The sequence below is a fragment of the Xenopus tropicalis genome, chromosome 6 (assembly GCF_000004195.4).
Source record: "Xenopus tropicalis strain Nigerian chromosome 6, UCB_Xtro_10.0, whole genome shotgun sequence".
NCBI classification, from domain to species: domain Eukaryota; kingdom Metazoa; phylum Chordata; class Amphibia; order Anura; family Pipidae; genus Xenopus; species Xenopus tropicalis.
Window position 1 is genome coordinate 71,171,125 of NC_030682.2, and position 15,834 is coordinate 71,186,958.

Below are 15,834 nucleotides of genomic sequence, written 5' to 3' on the forward strand. Positions count from 1 at the left end.
TTTTATTTTTTTTTTTCATTTTTCACACTTTTATACACTTATTTACACTCATATACACACTTACACACTATCACACAACTTTTACACATGTACACACATGTATACACAAACACTTTGGTTTTTTTTTGTTTTGCTTTTTTTTTTTTTTTTTTCCATTTTACCACTTTGTTTTTATTTTCTTTTACCTAAAAACTGTTTATTTTGACAGCGTAACTATTGGATCAGATATTCTGGCCACTAATTACACTGTCATGTAACTTATTTTGTTGTTTCACTGATTTGCACAATTTTTGTGGTTTTATCACATTTTATCCCTATATAAGTGTTCCTGATCTGTTTTTAGCGTAGCTTTGCCAGGTGTAACTTTGGTGTACAAAAATAACTTTACCTATTTTGAATTCATCAGAATGTGTACTTTCCAAAAATATATGGTTTTCTGGGGGTCACTGCATAGTTGGGGGGGTTACTGCACATAATACACTGACAGGGGGCTCTGTGTGCAAAAGCTGAGCTGGCAGGCGAGAAATCCTTATGCGCTATTTTCATTTTGGGTTCAGTACATACCGCAGACTTTGGTATATCTATGCATATTGGGCATCAAACTGTTCAGTAGGCCTCTGGTGTTCCTATTTGGGGTGACTTGCCTTTGTACGCAAGAAATTGTGTGAGATAAATGCGGCAAATTGCAACATTTTTAGGCGATTTCTGAAATCTCATAAAAACCGATAACTTTAGGAAAGCTTTGCGGCTTGGTACTTTGGTGTAGAAAGGACTCTTTACCCTTGTTGGATTTGTCAGAATGTGTACTTTCCAAAAATATATGGTTTTGTGGGGGTCTCTGTATAGTTAGGGGAAGTTTTGGCACATAATACACTGACAGGGGGCTCTGTGTGCAAAAGCTGAGCTGGCAGGCGAGAAATCCTTATGCGCTATTTTCATTTAGGGTTCAGTACATACTGCAGACTTTGGTATATCTATGCATATTGGGCATCAAACTGTTCAGTAGGCCTCTGGTGTTCCTATTTGGGGTGACTTGCCTTTGTACGCAAGAAATTGTGTGAGATAAATGCGACAAATTGCAACATTTTTAGGCAATTTTCTGAAATGTCATAAAAACCAATAACTTTAGGAAAGCTCTGCAGATTGGTACTTTGGTGTAGAAAGGACTCTTTACCCTTGTTGGATTTGTCAGAATGTGTACTTTCCAAAAATATATGGTTTTGTGGGGGATCTGTATAGTTAGGGGAAGTTTTGGCACATAATACACTGACAGGGGGCTCTGTGTGCAAAAGCTGAGCTGGCAGGCGAGAAATCCTTATGCGCTATTTTCATTTAGGGTTCAGTACATACCGCAGACTTTGGTATATCTATGCATATTGGGCATCAAACTGTTCAGTAGGCCTCTGGTGTTCCTATTTGGGGTGACTTGCCTTTGTACGCAAGAAATTGTGTGAGATAAATGCGACAAATTGCAACATTTTTAGGCGATTTTCTGAAATGTCATAAAAACCAATAACTTTAGGAAAGCTCTGCAGATTGGTACTTTGGTGTAGAAAGGACTCTTTACCCTTGTTGGATTTGTCAGAATGTGTACTTTCCAAAAATATATGGTTTTGTGGGGGTCACTGTATGGTTAGGGGAAGTTTTGGCACATAATACACTGACAGGGGGCTCTGTGTGCAAAAGCTGAGCTGGCAGGCGAGAAATCCTTATGCGCTATTTTCATTTAGGGTTCAGTACATACCGCAGACTTTGGTATATCTATGCATATTGGGCATCAAACTGTTCAGTAGACCTCTGGTGTTCCTTTTTGGGGTGATTTGTCTTTATCTGATCTTTATCAAGAAATTGTGAGAGATAAATGCGGCAAATTGCAACATTTTTATGCGATTTTCGAAAATGTCATATAAATCTGCAAACTTAGGAAAGCTTTACAGCTTGGTACTTTGTAGCAATAAGAAATATTTACCCATTATAGATTCGGGGGGATGTGTATTTTCCAAAAATATATGGCTTTCTGGGGTGAATGTACTTTTTTTGTAGCATTATCCCACATAAAGGATGTAAATGTGTTGATTTTGCAGAAGCTGAAATGATAGATCATATGGGGGTATGTTCCCATTGGGGCCCCTACATGCCACATACTTAGGTAAACCTATACATATTGGGCATCAAACTGTTCAGTGGACCCCTGGCGTTCAAATTTAGGGTGTTTTATCTTGGTACCTAACACTATGTGGGAGATAAGATGCTGCAAAGTGGAAGCTTTGAGGGGATTTTTGGAAATGTCATCAAAATTGCTAACTTTAGAAAAGCTGTGCGGCTTGGTACTTTGGAGTAGAAAGACATGGGTACCCATTTTAGATTCGGGGGAATGTGTACTTTCCAAAAATATATGACTTTCTGGGGTGAGCGTACTTTTTTGTAGCTTTATCCCACATATAATGATGTAAATGTGTTGATTTTGCATGAGCTGAAATGATAGAAATGACAGTATACATGGGGGTATGTTCACATTGGGGCCCCTACATGCCACATACTTAGGTAAACCTATACATATTGGGCATCAAACTGTTCAGTGGACCCCTGGCGTTCAAATTCAGGGTGTTTTATCTTGGTACCTAATGCTATGTGGGAGATAAGATGCTTCAAAATGGAAGCTTTGAGGGGATTTTTGGAAATGTCATCAAAATTGCTAACTTTAGAAAAGCTGTGCGGCTTGGTACTTTGGAGTAGAAAGACATGGGTACCCATTTTAGATTCGGGGGAATGTGTACTTTCCAAAAATATATGGCTTTCTGGGGTGAGCGTACTTTTTTGTAGCTTTATCTCACATATAATGATGTAAATGTGTTGATTTTGCAGGAGCTGAAATGACAGAAATGACAGTATATATGGGGGTATGTTCACATTCGGGCCCCTACATTCCACATACTTGGGTAAACCTATACATATTGGGCATCAAACTGTTCAGTGGACCCCTGGTGTTCAAATTCAGGGTGTTTTATCTTGGTACCTAATGCTATGTGGGAGATAAGATGCTGCAAAGTGGAAGCTTTGAGGGGATTTTTGGAAATGTCATCAAAATTGCTAACTTTAGAAAAGCTGTGCGGCTTGGTACTTTGGAGTAGAAAGACATGGGTACCCATTTTAGATTCGGGGGAATGTGTACTTTCCAAAAATATATGGCTTTCTGGGGTGAGCGTACTTTTTTGTAGCTTTATCTCACATATAATGATGTAAATGTGTTGATTTTGCAGGAGCTGAAATGACAGAAATGACAGTATATATGGGGGTATGTTCACATTCGGGCCCCTACATGCCACATACTTGGGTAAACCTATACATATTGGGCATCAAACTGTTCAGTGGACCCCTGGTGTTCAAATTCAGGGTGTTTTATCTTGGTACCTAATGCTATGTGGGAGATAAGATGCTTCAAAGTGGAAGCTTTGAGGGGATTTTTGGAAATGTCATCAAAATTGCTAATTTTAGAAAAGCTGTGCGGCTTGGTACTTTGGAGTAGAAAGACATAGGTACCCATTTTAGATTCGGGGGAATGTGTACTTTCCAAAAATATATGACTTTCTGGGGTGAGCATACTTTTTACTAGCTTTATCCCACATATAATGATGTAAATGTGTTGATTTTGCAGAAGCTGAAATGACAGAAATGACAGTATATATGGGGGTATGTTCACATTCGGGCCCCTACATGCCACATACTTGGGTAAACCTATACATATTGGGCATCAAACTGTTCAGTGGACCCCTGGTGTTCAAATTCAGGGTGTTTTATCTTGGTACCTAATGCTATGTGGGAGATAAGATGCTTCAAAATGGAAGCTTTGAGGGGATTTTTGGAAATGTCATCAAAATTGCTAACTTTAGAAAAGCTGTGCGGCTTGGTACTTTGGAGTAGAAAGACATGGGTACCCATTTTAGATTCGGGGGAATGTGTACTTTCCAAAAATATATGACTTTCTGGGGTGAGCGTACTTTTTTGTAGCTTTATCCCACATATAATAATGTAAATGTGTTGATTTTGCAGGAGCTGAAATGACAGAAATGACAGTTCATATGGGGGTATGTTCACATTGGGGCCCCTACATGCCACATACTTAGGTAAACCTATACATATTGGGCATCAAACTGTTCAGTGGACCCCTGGCGTTCAAATTCAGGGTGTTTTATCTTGGTACCTAATGCTATGTGGGAGATAAGATGCTTCAAAGTGGAAGCTTTGAGGGGATTTTTGGAAATGTCATCAAAATTGCTAACTTTAGAAAAGCTGTGCGGCTTGGTACTTTGGAGTAGAAAGACATGGGTACCCATTTTAGATTCGGGGGAATGTGTACTTTCCAAAAATATATGACTTTCTGGGGTGAGCGTACTTTTTACTAGCTTCATCCCACATATAATGATGTAAATGTGTTGATTTTGCAGAAGCTGAAATGACAGAAATGACAGTTCATATGGGGTATGTTCACATTGGGGCCCCTACATGCCACATACTTAGGTAAACCTATACATATTGGGCATCAAACTGTTCAGTGGACCCCAGGCATTCATATTTAGGGTGTTTTATTTGGTTACTTTATGACCTGTAGGAGATAAGATACTATAGACTAGAAGCTTTGAAGCGATTTTTAAAAAAAATCACAAATTTTGATAAAAACCAATAACTTTAGGAAAGCATTGCGACTTGATAGTTTGGAGTAGACAGACAGTTGTGCCTATTCTGTATTCCCCAGAATCTGTTCTTTCCAAAAATGTACAATTTTCTGGGATAAACCTTCTGTTAGTGGAATTTTGGCCTTGAAATCCAAAGTATGCAGTTTTTTTGGAGCAGTGCTTTGGGAATTTGGTAGGGTACTGCTGGGAGTTTTTGACCTATACAAGTGAGAAATCTCCATAAAACTATATATATTTGGTATTGGCACGTTCAGGAGACATGGGACTTTCCAAATCAGTTGTATATTCGTGCATAAAATAATTTTTGTTTCTAGTATGTGTGATTATATTATGGAAAATTTGATTTTTTTTGCATTTTTAGACATTTAGAAGCCTATATCTTGTTACAGAATTGGAATTACACAAAAATTCTACCATATTTTGAAAGCTTAGGTTGTTCTGAAAAAAACGATATATTGTTTTCCTTGGTAAACTAAAAGTCCCCCCGAGGAAAGGCCCCTAAAGTGAAACAGTGCAAAATGTTCAAAAACTGTCTGGCAATACAAGTTCCGCTTTGACCAAAATGGCTGGCAGTAAAAGGGTTAAAGTCGGATGTTTTCTTTTGTTCATGCATATACACTCCACAGTCAATGTATTTCAATGAGATGAACAAACACACCAAAGGGAAGGTAAGGATGAATAAAACAAATATGTAACCTTGGTGACAGCAGAGAACTATGTAAACACAAGTAAAGAATATGCTCTCAAATAGTATATGATAAAATTGCTGTTTTTCTTATTTAAAGACGTAACGTTCAGGATCAATTAACACATTCAGAATGTCAAAACATTTCATTTTTATAATAACAAAAAATACTGTATCTGTAGGTTTAGTAATATTTATGATCGCTTTATTCATATTCCATATTTGTGGCTGGAACGAAAGCTTCTATTTTTCGCATGATACCCTATAAAGCTGACGTGAAAATGCACGTCTTCTTCATATTTGAAATTTCCAGGGAAGGGGTGTGACGGGGGATTTGCTTGTGTTATTTCTCTCGCGAGAGTATCGATGGGCACATTTCGGATGCTGAGCTTTCCCCACCCAGAACCCACCTCCGCTTCAGCCTTTCTACTGTACCCGCGACACCACGTTTCTGCTCCGCCTCTACTCTTCCCCAAGCCGCCGCCCCTGAGTCTCGGTGGTGGGTTCTCGAATCGGCGGATCGGTGGCTTGCGGCAACCCCTAACGTTGTTTCACCAATCAGGAGAAGGAATCAAGCCTTTGTATTTCTGTCTCGGGCTTTTTCCTTGTGGCAGTGAAATCAGACTGGGAATTAATGAAAGCCTTAACCGGAATTGATTTATTTTACACTCAGCAGATCTCATGTAACGTTGTGTTATTAGTGTGATTACTAAATTTGGCTTGCCGGGACGCTACTGATTGGCGGAGCGTGTGACTCGTGGAGAAGGCGAATCATTCCCCAGGACAAAGGCTGGAGGGTTGGGGAAGGTTAAGGATCGTTTGGAACCCTTTCTCCCCCTCCCCAACATGAGCACATCCAGCACCGCAAGCTCCGGTAGCGCAAATACCGGTACCGGCAATGCCGTTGGAAGCAGCGGAGGCAACACCGGGGAGGGGGCGGAGGAGACGGCCAAGGACTCTGCAGACATAGCTGCCTTTTACAGATCCGGTGAGTAGGCACTAGGAGGGGCACTCCCAGCCAACCTGCTAAGCTGTCTGGCTCCAGCTGTGGCTGAACTCCTGCTTATAGTATCTGCTTTGGGGGGGGGGGGGGGTTAGTTCATTCACCGTGTTAGAGTGGGTGGCACAGCTCACCTAAAGACCCACACGTTCTACATATATAGTTATATTCTTATAGCTGAACTACAACTTTTTTGACTGCTGTAGGCTTTTGCGAATGTTGGAAACTATAAACACCTAGAGGGCCATGGGTTTGACAGTTCAGATTTTTTTTTTATAATCAAACTGTATATGAGCTCTCTTGGGCAAGGGCCCTCTTCACCTCTTGTATTGGATATTGGTTGTTTCGTATATTGTGTGATTTTTGTAGCAATATGTACTAGGCAAAATGTATAACACTAAAAATATTCCAGTAATTGTCCTGTTCGTGCCTATTTGTACTGTAAATGGTAAGCTTACAATAAAAAAAATCGCCTGCGGAATGTACTTAAAGTGTATTTACAGGTTAATTATTTGAGCAAATGATGGTACATATTGAGAGCAGGACATTTATGGCAGCATGGAGCTGTCAAATGAATCACTGAATAGGATGGGAAGTTTAAGACTAGGATTTTCCATATTGATTCAGAGGACTGGGCTGTGAAGCTGTAATGCATAATTATTCCATTCCACTGAGGTGTTTGGCGTTCAGAGGGTTAGCTGGTTGGTGGTGAGGTGAAAAATGGGTGGGTATTGCTGGAGCACTGGTGTCCCAATGTGTGCTGCTTCTCCAATGTGCAGCATAATAGAAATATGCATGGTTGTGACTCCCACTTCTACATCATTGGATGATGTAATGTGTTAAGGCTATGTGGGAATGCTATTTCCTTGAGTAGACAGCTTTATCAATTCTGGTTGTTTAGCAAAGATACAGAATACAGTGTTTCATGAATTCTTGTATTCTTATATATAATTTAGTAATTTAGTATAACCATAGTAATGGAAGGGCGCCCTTCTAAAAACTGAGTGTGTTGAAATGTAAACAACGAAAGGACACAGCACTCACAGGCCTTAGAAAAAAAAAAAAATCCTTTATTAGTGCAAACAAAATCGATGTTTCGGTTTTGCAACTGAAACATCGATTTTCTCAGATTTTTCTGTGTGCACTATATATCTATATCTATATCTATATATCTATATCTATATCTATATCTATATCTATATCTATATATATATATATATATATATATATATATATCTCAACAAATAAACAGTTTCCAACATCATGTGACATTAGCATACACTGATAATTAAAAGTCTTACAGCAATGTTTCCATAATGGTCTGAAGTTATGTCATTTGTATCGGGAATATTTATGTTTATTCTGATATTGTTGGAACTGATACATTAGCTATCACTTAAACATATGAGATAGCAACAAACAAGAAGAAGAGAGAGTGGGGCAAATTACATTTAACGAATTGGTTATAAAAAATGCATTCTTGTATTCTTTTACTTTCTTTTCTTGGATGTTACATATGGATGTTACCACATGTGCTTATGTTATTAGCTTTGAAAGCCCCTCACTTGTTCTTTAAATGGATATTATATTATTGAAAAGAAGAATATTTGTTTTGCATTCAATTGTTATGTCTAGGGTACAAAACCTCATCCTCTCGTTATATATAATTTGTAGGCAAATAGCCCGAAATTTGTATTTAAAAACATTTTTGTTTTTATAAATATGTATTATTATAGTCTAGTGTTCACTGGATGAAATCAAAAGCCAGCCTTTTCCAAGCCAATCTGCTTTTTGTCCTTAGGGAGGTGCAGTAATGTTTTCTATGTTGACATATGTGTTCCATGCACATTATAGCTGTTTGTTGGTGCATGCACCCACCTTTGATCTGCTGATCAATAGGGGGCATCTGTTATTTCCTATCCTGGAAAGCACAGAGCACAAAAAAGTCCCTTTTGTTGCATTTATTCAATATTACAAAGTAGGTGATTTTTAGAGGCTTATGCCAATTGATTTATTACATGTGTCGGTTATTGAATTATGATAATAACCTTGATCATTAAATTTATTGATAATAAAACAAATTTATTAAAGCTCTTTGAGAAGTAAATTATGAAATATTCTTTATTTTGTTACTCCTATTACTGTTTATATTAAATGAAATGAAATTTTAATGAAAATCCTGTTTATAATCTCAATATATAAACTTTATGCATGTTTATTAGATATGGGACACATGATATCCTGATTGTACCTGAGCAGTTTCTAATTTTGTTAGACATTGAATTTTGTTAGAGATTGAATACAATATAAACATTAATGTGGTTTAAAAAAAAAAATTATATATTATATTATTATATTATATTATACATATATAATACATACAAACAAGGAGCAAATTATTGATTTACTTTGAAGGAATGGACCAGTGAATCAAAAAACAGAACAGGTCCAGAGGCTGTTTGGGTAGCCCCAAACATGCAGGTTACATCTAAAGTGGAGGCTTTCATGAGTGCAAAGACAATTTTAAATTTAAAAAATTCAATTAAAATATGAAAATTTAAAATGAAGTACTAATGCTTTAGGTTATGACAACAGTTGAATTCATACATTAGCCTTTGTGGAAGAGCTGTTGGGATGGGTAGGGAATTCCTCTTCAGTGTCGCATTTATTTTAAATCAATATTTTTTCTTCCTAAGTAAAAGTGAGAAACTTAGGCATTACTACGGCTTTTAGGTAACCTAAGTGAAAATGCAATTAGCACAATGTAATTATTTTGTAATACTTTCAAATTGGCAAGGGGTGGAGCGGTATTGCTTTAGCAATGACTCCAGCACCCTTGGAGTTAATAGATTGAGACAATGTTCTTTCACACATCCTCCCCTGGATGCTGCTTAAGTTTGTGTTCATTCTACTCCTTATATGGAACATTGCTGTTTTGAAGATCCTTTTTAGATCAATACTCCATTATTTAAAATATTGAGAGTAAGAGCTACTGCAAAGACGTGGAGAAGGGAAGATTGGGTAGCGAAGGTCAACCTGTCCATGAGATGTAGGTCACCTTAATTTTCATATTTATATCTCACCATTTGTAGTGTGTTTGTGGGGTTAAAGGGGACATATACCATAAATTTTTACAATGCACTAAACCATGTAAAATAATGTAAAATAGAAGTGCTTTTATTTTAATACCTTTGGGTTCAAATATGTCTATAATTGCTTGAAACCTGTGCTCTACCAAGCCATTTGGCAAGCTTCCTTTTAGACTCTTCAGTATGTAGCTGGGGGGCCACTTCAGTAACAGAGCTGCAGCTACTTAAAGTGCAGTGAATATGCATAGGGTGGGCGGGGCTTTGCAATGTCACAGGCAGTCCTGCTGCTCTGCTTATTCTTCTTCATCTCTCCTGGCAGCAGCACAAGCAGAGAGACACAAAAGGAGTAAACTGGTAGGGGTTTTTCCCTTCTACTTTTGAGTAAAGCCTGTCAGTCAGCGCTGTGACCACTTCCTGTGGGAGCCTAAAGCGACACTCCCATCTTTCATTTTGTCTGGCTTCTGACTTGAGAGGTTGTCTATGCAGCTCTCAAATAATGACAGTTTTAGGAGGTAAAATGCTTTCAAAACATCTTTCTTTCTGCATCTTTTCACATTTTGAGGGAGGATGAATATTATAATTGAATATGAACTTTATATAAAATGTCTCCTTTAAGATGTATGTTATGCTGATTTAAATGGCTACAAACTCTGCAAGACTTCTGCAAGCATTAAAAAAGACTGGGTAGTTTTCACTTTGGTATCCTATTTTCCTCTCGTTCTGTCTTCTAACTGTGTCACTAACATCTTTTCCACATCTCAAGTATTTTCCTATTTTGTTATTGTTTCTCATGTGTGGGAAACTAATGTAGTGTAATGGTACTACATAGCTTGACATTAATAGAAGGACCCTTTTGTGATTATAACCATTTGCTATGAGGTTGATATCCCATGTAGTGCAGCTTTATACAACTAAGGGCCGTGGTAGATGGGGAGATTAGTCGCCCGCGACAAATCTCCCTTGTTGCGGGCGACTAATCTCCTCGATATGCTATCCCACCAGCTCGAATGTAAATCGCCAGTGGGGTGGCATATGTGGCGCCAAGTTGCCTTGAGGGGAAACTTCCGTCATTTCGGGAAATCACGGTGCCGCATATGCCATCCCACCAGCGATTTACATTCAAGCCGGTGAGATGGCATATCGGGGAGATAAGTCGGTGAGATGGCATATTGGGGGGGGATTAGTCGCCCGCAACAAGGGAGATTTGTCGCGGGCGACTAATCTCCCCATCTACCACGGCCCTTAGTTGTATAAAGTTGCACTACATGGGATATCAACCTCATAGCAAATGGTTGTAACCTTTTAATTTCTGATTTTTCATATCCCCAATAAGTATTCTACTACTAACTACTACTACCACCACCACCATTTTCTAATAACAGAAATATAATGAGTGCCGCAGTACCAGGACCCTTCCCCCTACATGCTTATTGCAATAAAGCCCAGAATTAATACAAAATAGCCCCTGGGGGAAGAGGGGTGGGTTCAAGTTTTAGTTACATAGACAAAATATGGGAAATCTTCTAAATTCTCTGGGTGGTGATACAGCACTAATTGGCTTTTTTCTGTGTTGTGATTATTATTTATTTGCTAATGAGTGGAGGCATTTCCAGTGACATTTGTACCTACAAATTTCTTGTAGAGTACTGTAAGCTGCCTTATCATGATTGGTGTCAGGTTGTTAACAGAGAATCTTACAAGGCAGTACCAACAGCTGTTTTTTGAAAGATGTGGCCATTCTTTATAACTACACAACGATTGGCCAGCTTAGCCTTTTAGTGGCATACTATAGATCAGGGATCCCCAACTTTTCTTACTCATGAGCCACTGTCAAAAGACTTGGAGAGCAACACGAGCATCATAAAAGTTCATGGAGGTGCCAAATAAGGGCTAAGGTTGGCTATTAGGTAGCCTCTATGCACACTATCAGCTTACAAGAGGCTTTATTTGGTAGTAAATCTTGTTTTATTTGGGGGCACTGAGAGCAACATCGAAGGGGTTGATGAGCAACATGTTGCCCACGATCAACTGGTTGGGGATCACTGCTATAGATTATGGGATCCTAAACTATTGGACTCTCCATAAACCTTGAACAAAGCTATGCCTTTTTTATGCCTAGCCTGGAGACAAGTAAAGGTGACCATACACTTAGCAGTAAACATCGTTCCCACCCTCCACTGCCGTTCAGTGCTGAATTGTCAGATATGGAGGTAGCAACAATAGGAATTCTACTGCCACCTGCCGATTTAGCCCTAAACATAGATTTTGTTCGGGTGCCAATCAAAATCTTTTGACCTGGCCGATCAACAAGACGACCAATAGCTGCAGCTCCAAACTGCCATACATGCACCGAATATCGCACAAAACGAGGTTTTATACGATAATATTGGTGCATGTATGGTCGACTTAAGTGTGAGCATTGGGGGATCAGTGTTTACTTGCTTTTCTAGATTTTCCTAGGGTATTCCTGGTAGGATATGGCAGTGCTTTATCATCATTATGTGATAGTTATCCTGAAGAGATATTGAACAACAAAGGGGAGCTAGAATCCAAAAAAAGTCTGAAGAGTCCTGAAACATTTTCATCAGTGTTGTAATCTGTGTCATGTTACACATCACAGGCAATACCCAGTAATGTAGCTTGTGTTTTGCAGGTCCTGGGGCAAAATTTCCACCATAGATCCCCCCTTGTTCTTTTTCCCTAGTTCTCCTTACCACAGCACCCCCTGCACCCCCAGTACTTACACCACCGGAAAGGCCTACTACAACAACAACAACAGCAACAAACATTTGTAAAGCGCTTTTCTCCCGTGGGACCCAAAGCGCATAAGCTTGTCTCAGATAAGTTATGTGGACATAAATGCCAGGCTAAACAGGTGGCTTTTCAGTTTTGATCTAAACGTGTCCAAGGTTGGAGCTGTCTTGATCCCGTTTGGCAAGGCGTTCCACAGGGTAGGGGCAGCATGACAGAAAGTTCTGGATCCAAAGGTTTTCAGTTGAACTCTGGGGATGGTCAGATTATTGGATCCATTTGATCTAAGATTGTGGGAGGTGTGACGTAGTTGCAGCAAGTCCTCCAGGTATCCGGGGCCTAGGCCATGTAGGGATTTGAATGTTAGCATCCCAATTTTGAAAAGGAATCTCCATTTTATGGGTAGCCAGTGCAGTGAGCGAAGGATTGGTGTTATGTGGCAATGGCGGGGTTGGCTTGTTAGCAATCTTGCGGCAGCATTCTGTACTAGCTGCAGGCGGTGTAGGTCTTTATTTGGAAGGCCTGCATAGAGGGCATTGCAATAGTCCAGTAGTGATGAGATGAAGGCGTGAACTAGGGTTGGAAGAACCTCAGAAGGAATGAGGTGTTTAATTTTTGCAATATTCCTTAGGTGAAAGCTGCGCACAGTGTTGGAGCTAGCAAGATCTGAGTTCCCTAACCTCAGTGGCGTTGACTGTGTCTGGAGCTGCTTTGCTGTTAGGCGCAGTTTTCGTTCATCCACTCCTGAAGTTCAGCTAGGCATGTGTTTATTTTTGGGATAGGGTCTGTCATGTCGGGTTTAAATGACATACGGTATATAGCTGGGTGTCATCAGCATAGCAGTGGTATGTCAGACCGTGTTTTTGAATGATTTTCCCAAGTGGCAGCATGTATATGGTAAACAGCAAAGGGGATAGTATTGAGCCCTGAGGCACGCCATATTTTAGTGGTACAGGGTTGGACTGGAAAGGCCCCAAGGCTACCTGTTGTGTTCTGCCAGCTAGGAAGGAGGAGAACCATTGGAGGACTAAGCCATAGATGCCACAATACTCTTGCAGTCTGTTAAGCAAGATTTCATGGTCGACTGTATCAAAAGCCGCTGAGAGGTCAAGCAATATCAGGATGGAGCACTCGCCCCTGTCTCTGGCCATGAGCAGGTCATTGCAAATCTGGACAAGGGCTGTTTCACAGCTGTGGTGCTTCTTGAAGCCAGATTGTAGGGGTCAAAGATGTTGTTCATTGAGAGCCTGGCTTCAAGTTGGAGATATGCAGCCTTCTCGGTAACTTTTCCCAGAAAGGGGAGGTTGGAGACAGGTCTGTAGTTGCTTAGATTATCTGGATCTAGGGATGGTTTCTTGAGTAAAGGCCTAATGATTGCTTCTTTCAGGCAGGTAGGAAACTTCCCTGCTTGCAAGGAACAGTTGACTATCTTGTGAAATGCTGGCCTGAACAGATTAGGGCATTTCAGCATGAACTGTGTTGGGCCAGGGTCCAGGTGGCAGGTAGTCTGGAGGAGGTTTAGAAGGATATGTGAGATGACTTCTTCGGTAATTACCTGAAAGTCAGACCATGATGGTTGGTTGTTGTGGCATCCAGTTTGAGGCTCTGCATAGGTTTTTGGTGTTGTGGATTTGATAGCAGACCGAATAGATGAGACTTTGTCTGTGAAGAAGAGGGCAAATTTCTCACATAGGTCCTTAGAGGATGTGATGTTGGGTTTCAGGCAGGATGGGTTGCATAGCCTTTCAACTGTGCGGAATAACTGGGCAGGTTTGTTGGCTGCTTTTGCAATTTCTTGTGAAAGAAAAGAGGACTTTTTCTTGGTGATCGTTGCCTGGTAGTTCTTTTGGTGACAAATCAGGGAGTGTTTATCCTTTGAGCGCTGGTGCTTGCACCATTGTCGTCCTAGTCTGCGCCCCTCTTTCTTTAGTTCCTTTAAGGAGTTATCAAACCATTTAGCGTGATGTGATGGTGAGGAACATTTTATACGTAAGGGAGCAATAGAGTCAAAGCCAGATGATTTGCAGCAGTTATATTTATGGACCAGGGAGTCAAGGTCTAGGCTGTGTTCTGTTAGTCCATCCAGGTTAAGGTTGTTCTGGAGATGCTGGGGTGTCAGGCCTTTTAGAGAACGGTATTTTGTGAGATCTTTTGCTTGGCAGTTTAAAGCTGGTTCTGCAAGGGAAAAGTGGATAGTGTGATGGTCTGACCACACTACAGGATTTATTTCCACGTTGGATATTGATAAGTCTGAGGGAAAATGAGGTCCAAGGTGTGGCCTCTCTTGTGTGTAGGGAGATGAACGGCTTGAGAGAAGCCCAGCTCATTTTTTAATGTTTTTAACTTTATTGTTCTTGAAACTATGTAAAAACTTTTTTTTTTTTTTTTTGTCTTGCTAGATCAGCACAAGCTGTAAACTTTGAAAGAAGTTTACTTTTGTCTGAAAACAGCAACTAATTGTTCATTTGAACCTTATAATTGAGATTGGCACCATAATTATAGTTTCTAAGTTACAAGTATTCTTGAGACAGTGCTATGCAACTTGTTCCATGTTGTATAAAGGGCTGTAGGAAAGGAAGCTAAAATGTTGGCTTACAGCAGTGTGTGTTGTATGTATGTATGTATAACTTTATTTATAAGCGCCACAAGGGTACACAGCGCTGTACAATCTTACAATATACAAAATTACACACAGGGAGGACAAGTGTTATAATAAATACAATAAATAAGTATAAATACACAGGTATGAGGTATGTGGTATGAGACACAGTAGGAAGGGGGTCCCTGCCCCGTAGAGCTTACATTCTAAGTGGTTGGGTAACATACAGGCACAAATAATTATATATGATGTCTGTCTGTGTTTAATGTTGCTCCCCTGCAGCTTTGTATAAAAATATGAATACACTATGCATTATCCTTCTAAAATATATATATGTGTGTGTGTGACAAAATGTTGCACTAAATAACCTTTCTACAAAATGGTTCACAGTTGTCATAGCAACCACTGCTACAATTAAACAGGTTGTGCAGTGCTACATGTGTGAATCTAACAAAAACAAGTAGAGTTCGGTGTGCACAAAACACACACAAAGTAAAGTGGTTGGGTTTCGGCTGTAAAATCTTTGATTTGTTGGTATTAGTAATTTTGTTTATATGTTGATAGAAAGCTGACTTGATGATGTACAGAAAGTGGTTGTCGCTCGAATATTCTTAACAGGGTGCTGCAGGGTTCCATATTGGCCTAACTTATTGTTATTGGCAGATGTCATCATACACAATGTGTCTGTGTTTGCTGATGACACAATACTGTGCAGGCCAATTAATTTCATCCAGAATACGGTATCCTTGCAGGAGGGTCCAGACAAACTTGCAGACTAGGCTTGTAAGTGGCAGTTGAGATTTAATGGTGATTGCTATAAGCAGGTATCACCAATCTTTTATACCTTTGAGCCACATTCAAATGGAAAAAGTTTTGGAGAGAAAAACAAGCATGAAAAAAGTTCCTGAAAAATGACAATAAGAGCTATAATTGGCTATTTGATAGAACCTATGTGGACTGACAGCCTACTGACGGCTCTGTTTGCCAATTATACTGGATTTTATGCAACCAAAACT

At 39.6% G+C, this 15,834-nt stretch overlaps 1 protein-coding gene across 4 annotated transcripts in view; it reads left to right on the forward strand.

The window, feature by feature from the left end:
* Positions 1-5,698: 5,698 nt before the first annotated feature.
* trio (trio Rho guanine nucleotide exchange factor) overlaps positions 5,699-15,834 on the forward strand; it is a 308,906-nt gene continuing 298,770 nt past the window's right edge. For 3 of the 4 annotated variants that reach the window (XM_012964353.3, XM_012964355.3, XM_012964354.3), the window contains exon 1: positions 5,700-6,367. In XM_012964353.3, the coding sequence (XP_012819807.1) occupies positions 6,226-6,367 (142 nt within the window). In that variant the 5' untranslated portion in view covers positions 5,700-6,225. Of the gene's footprint in view, positions 6,368-15,834 lie in introns of all 4 variants that reach the window. The other variant, XR_001170948.3, reaches the window with a different exon arrangement.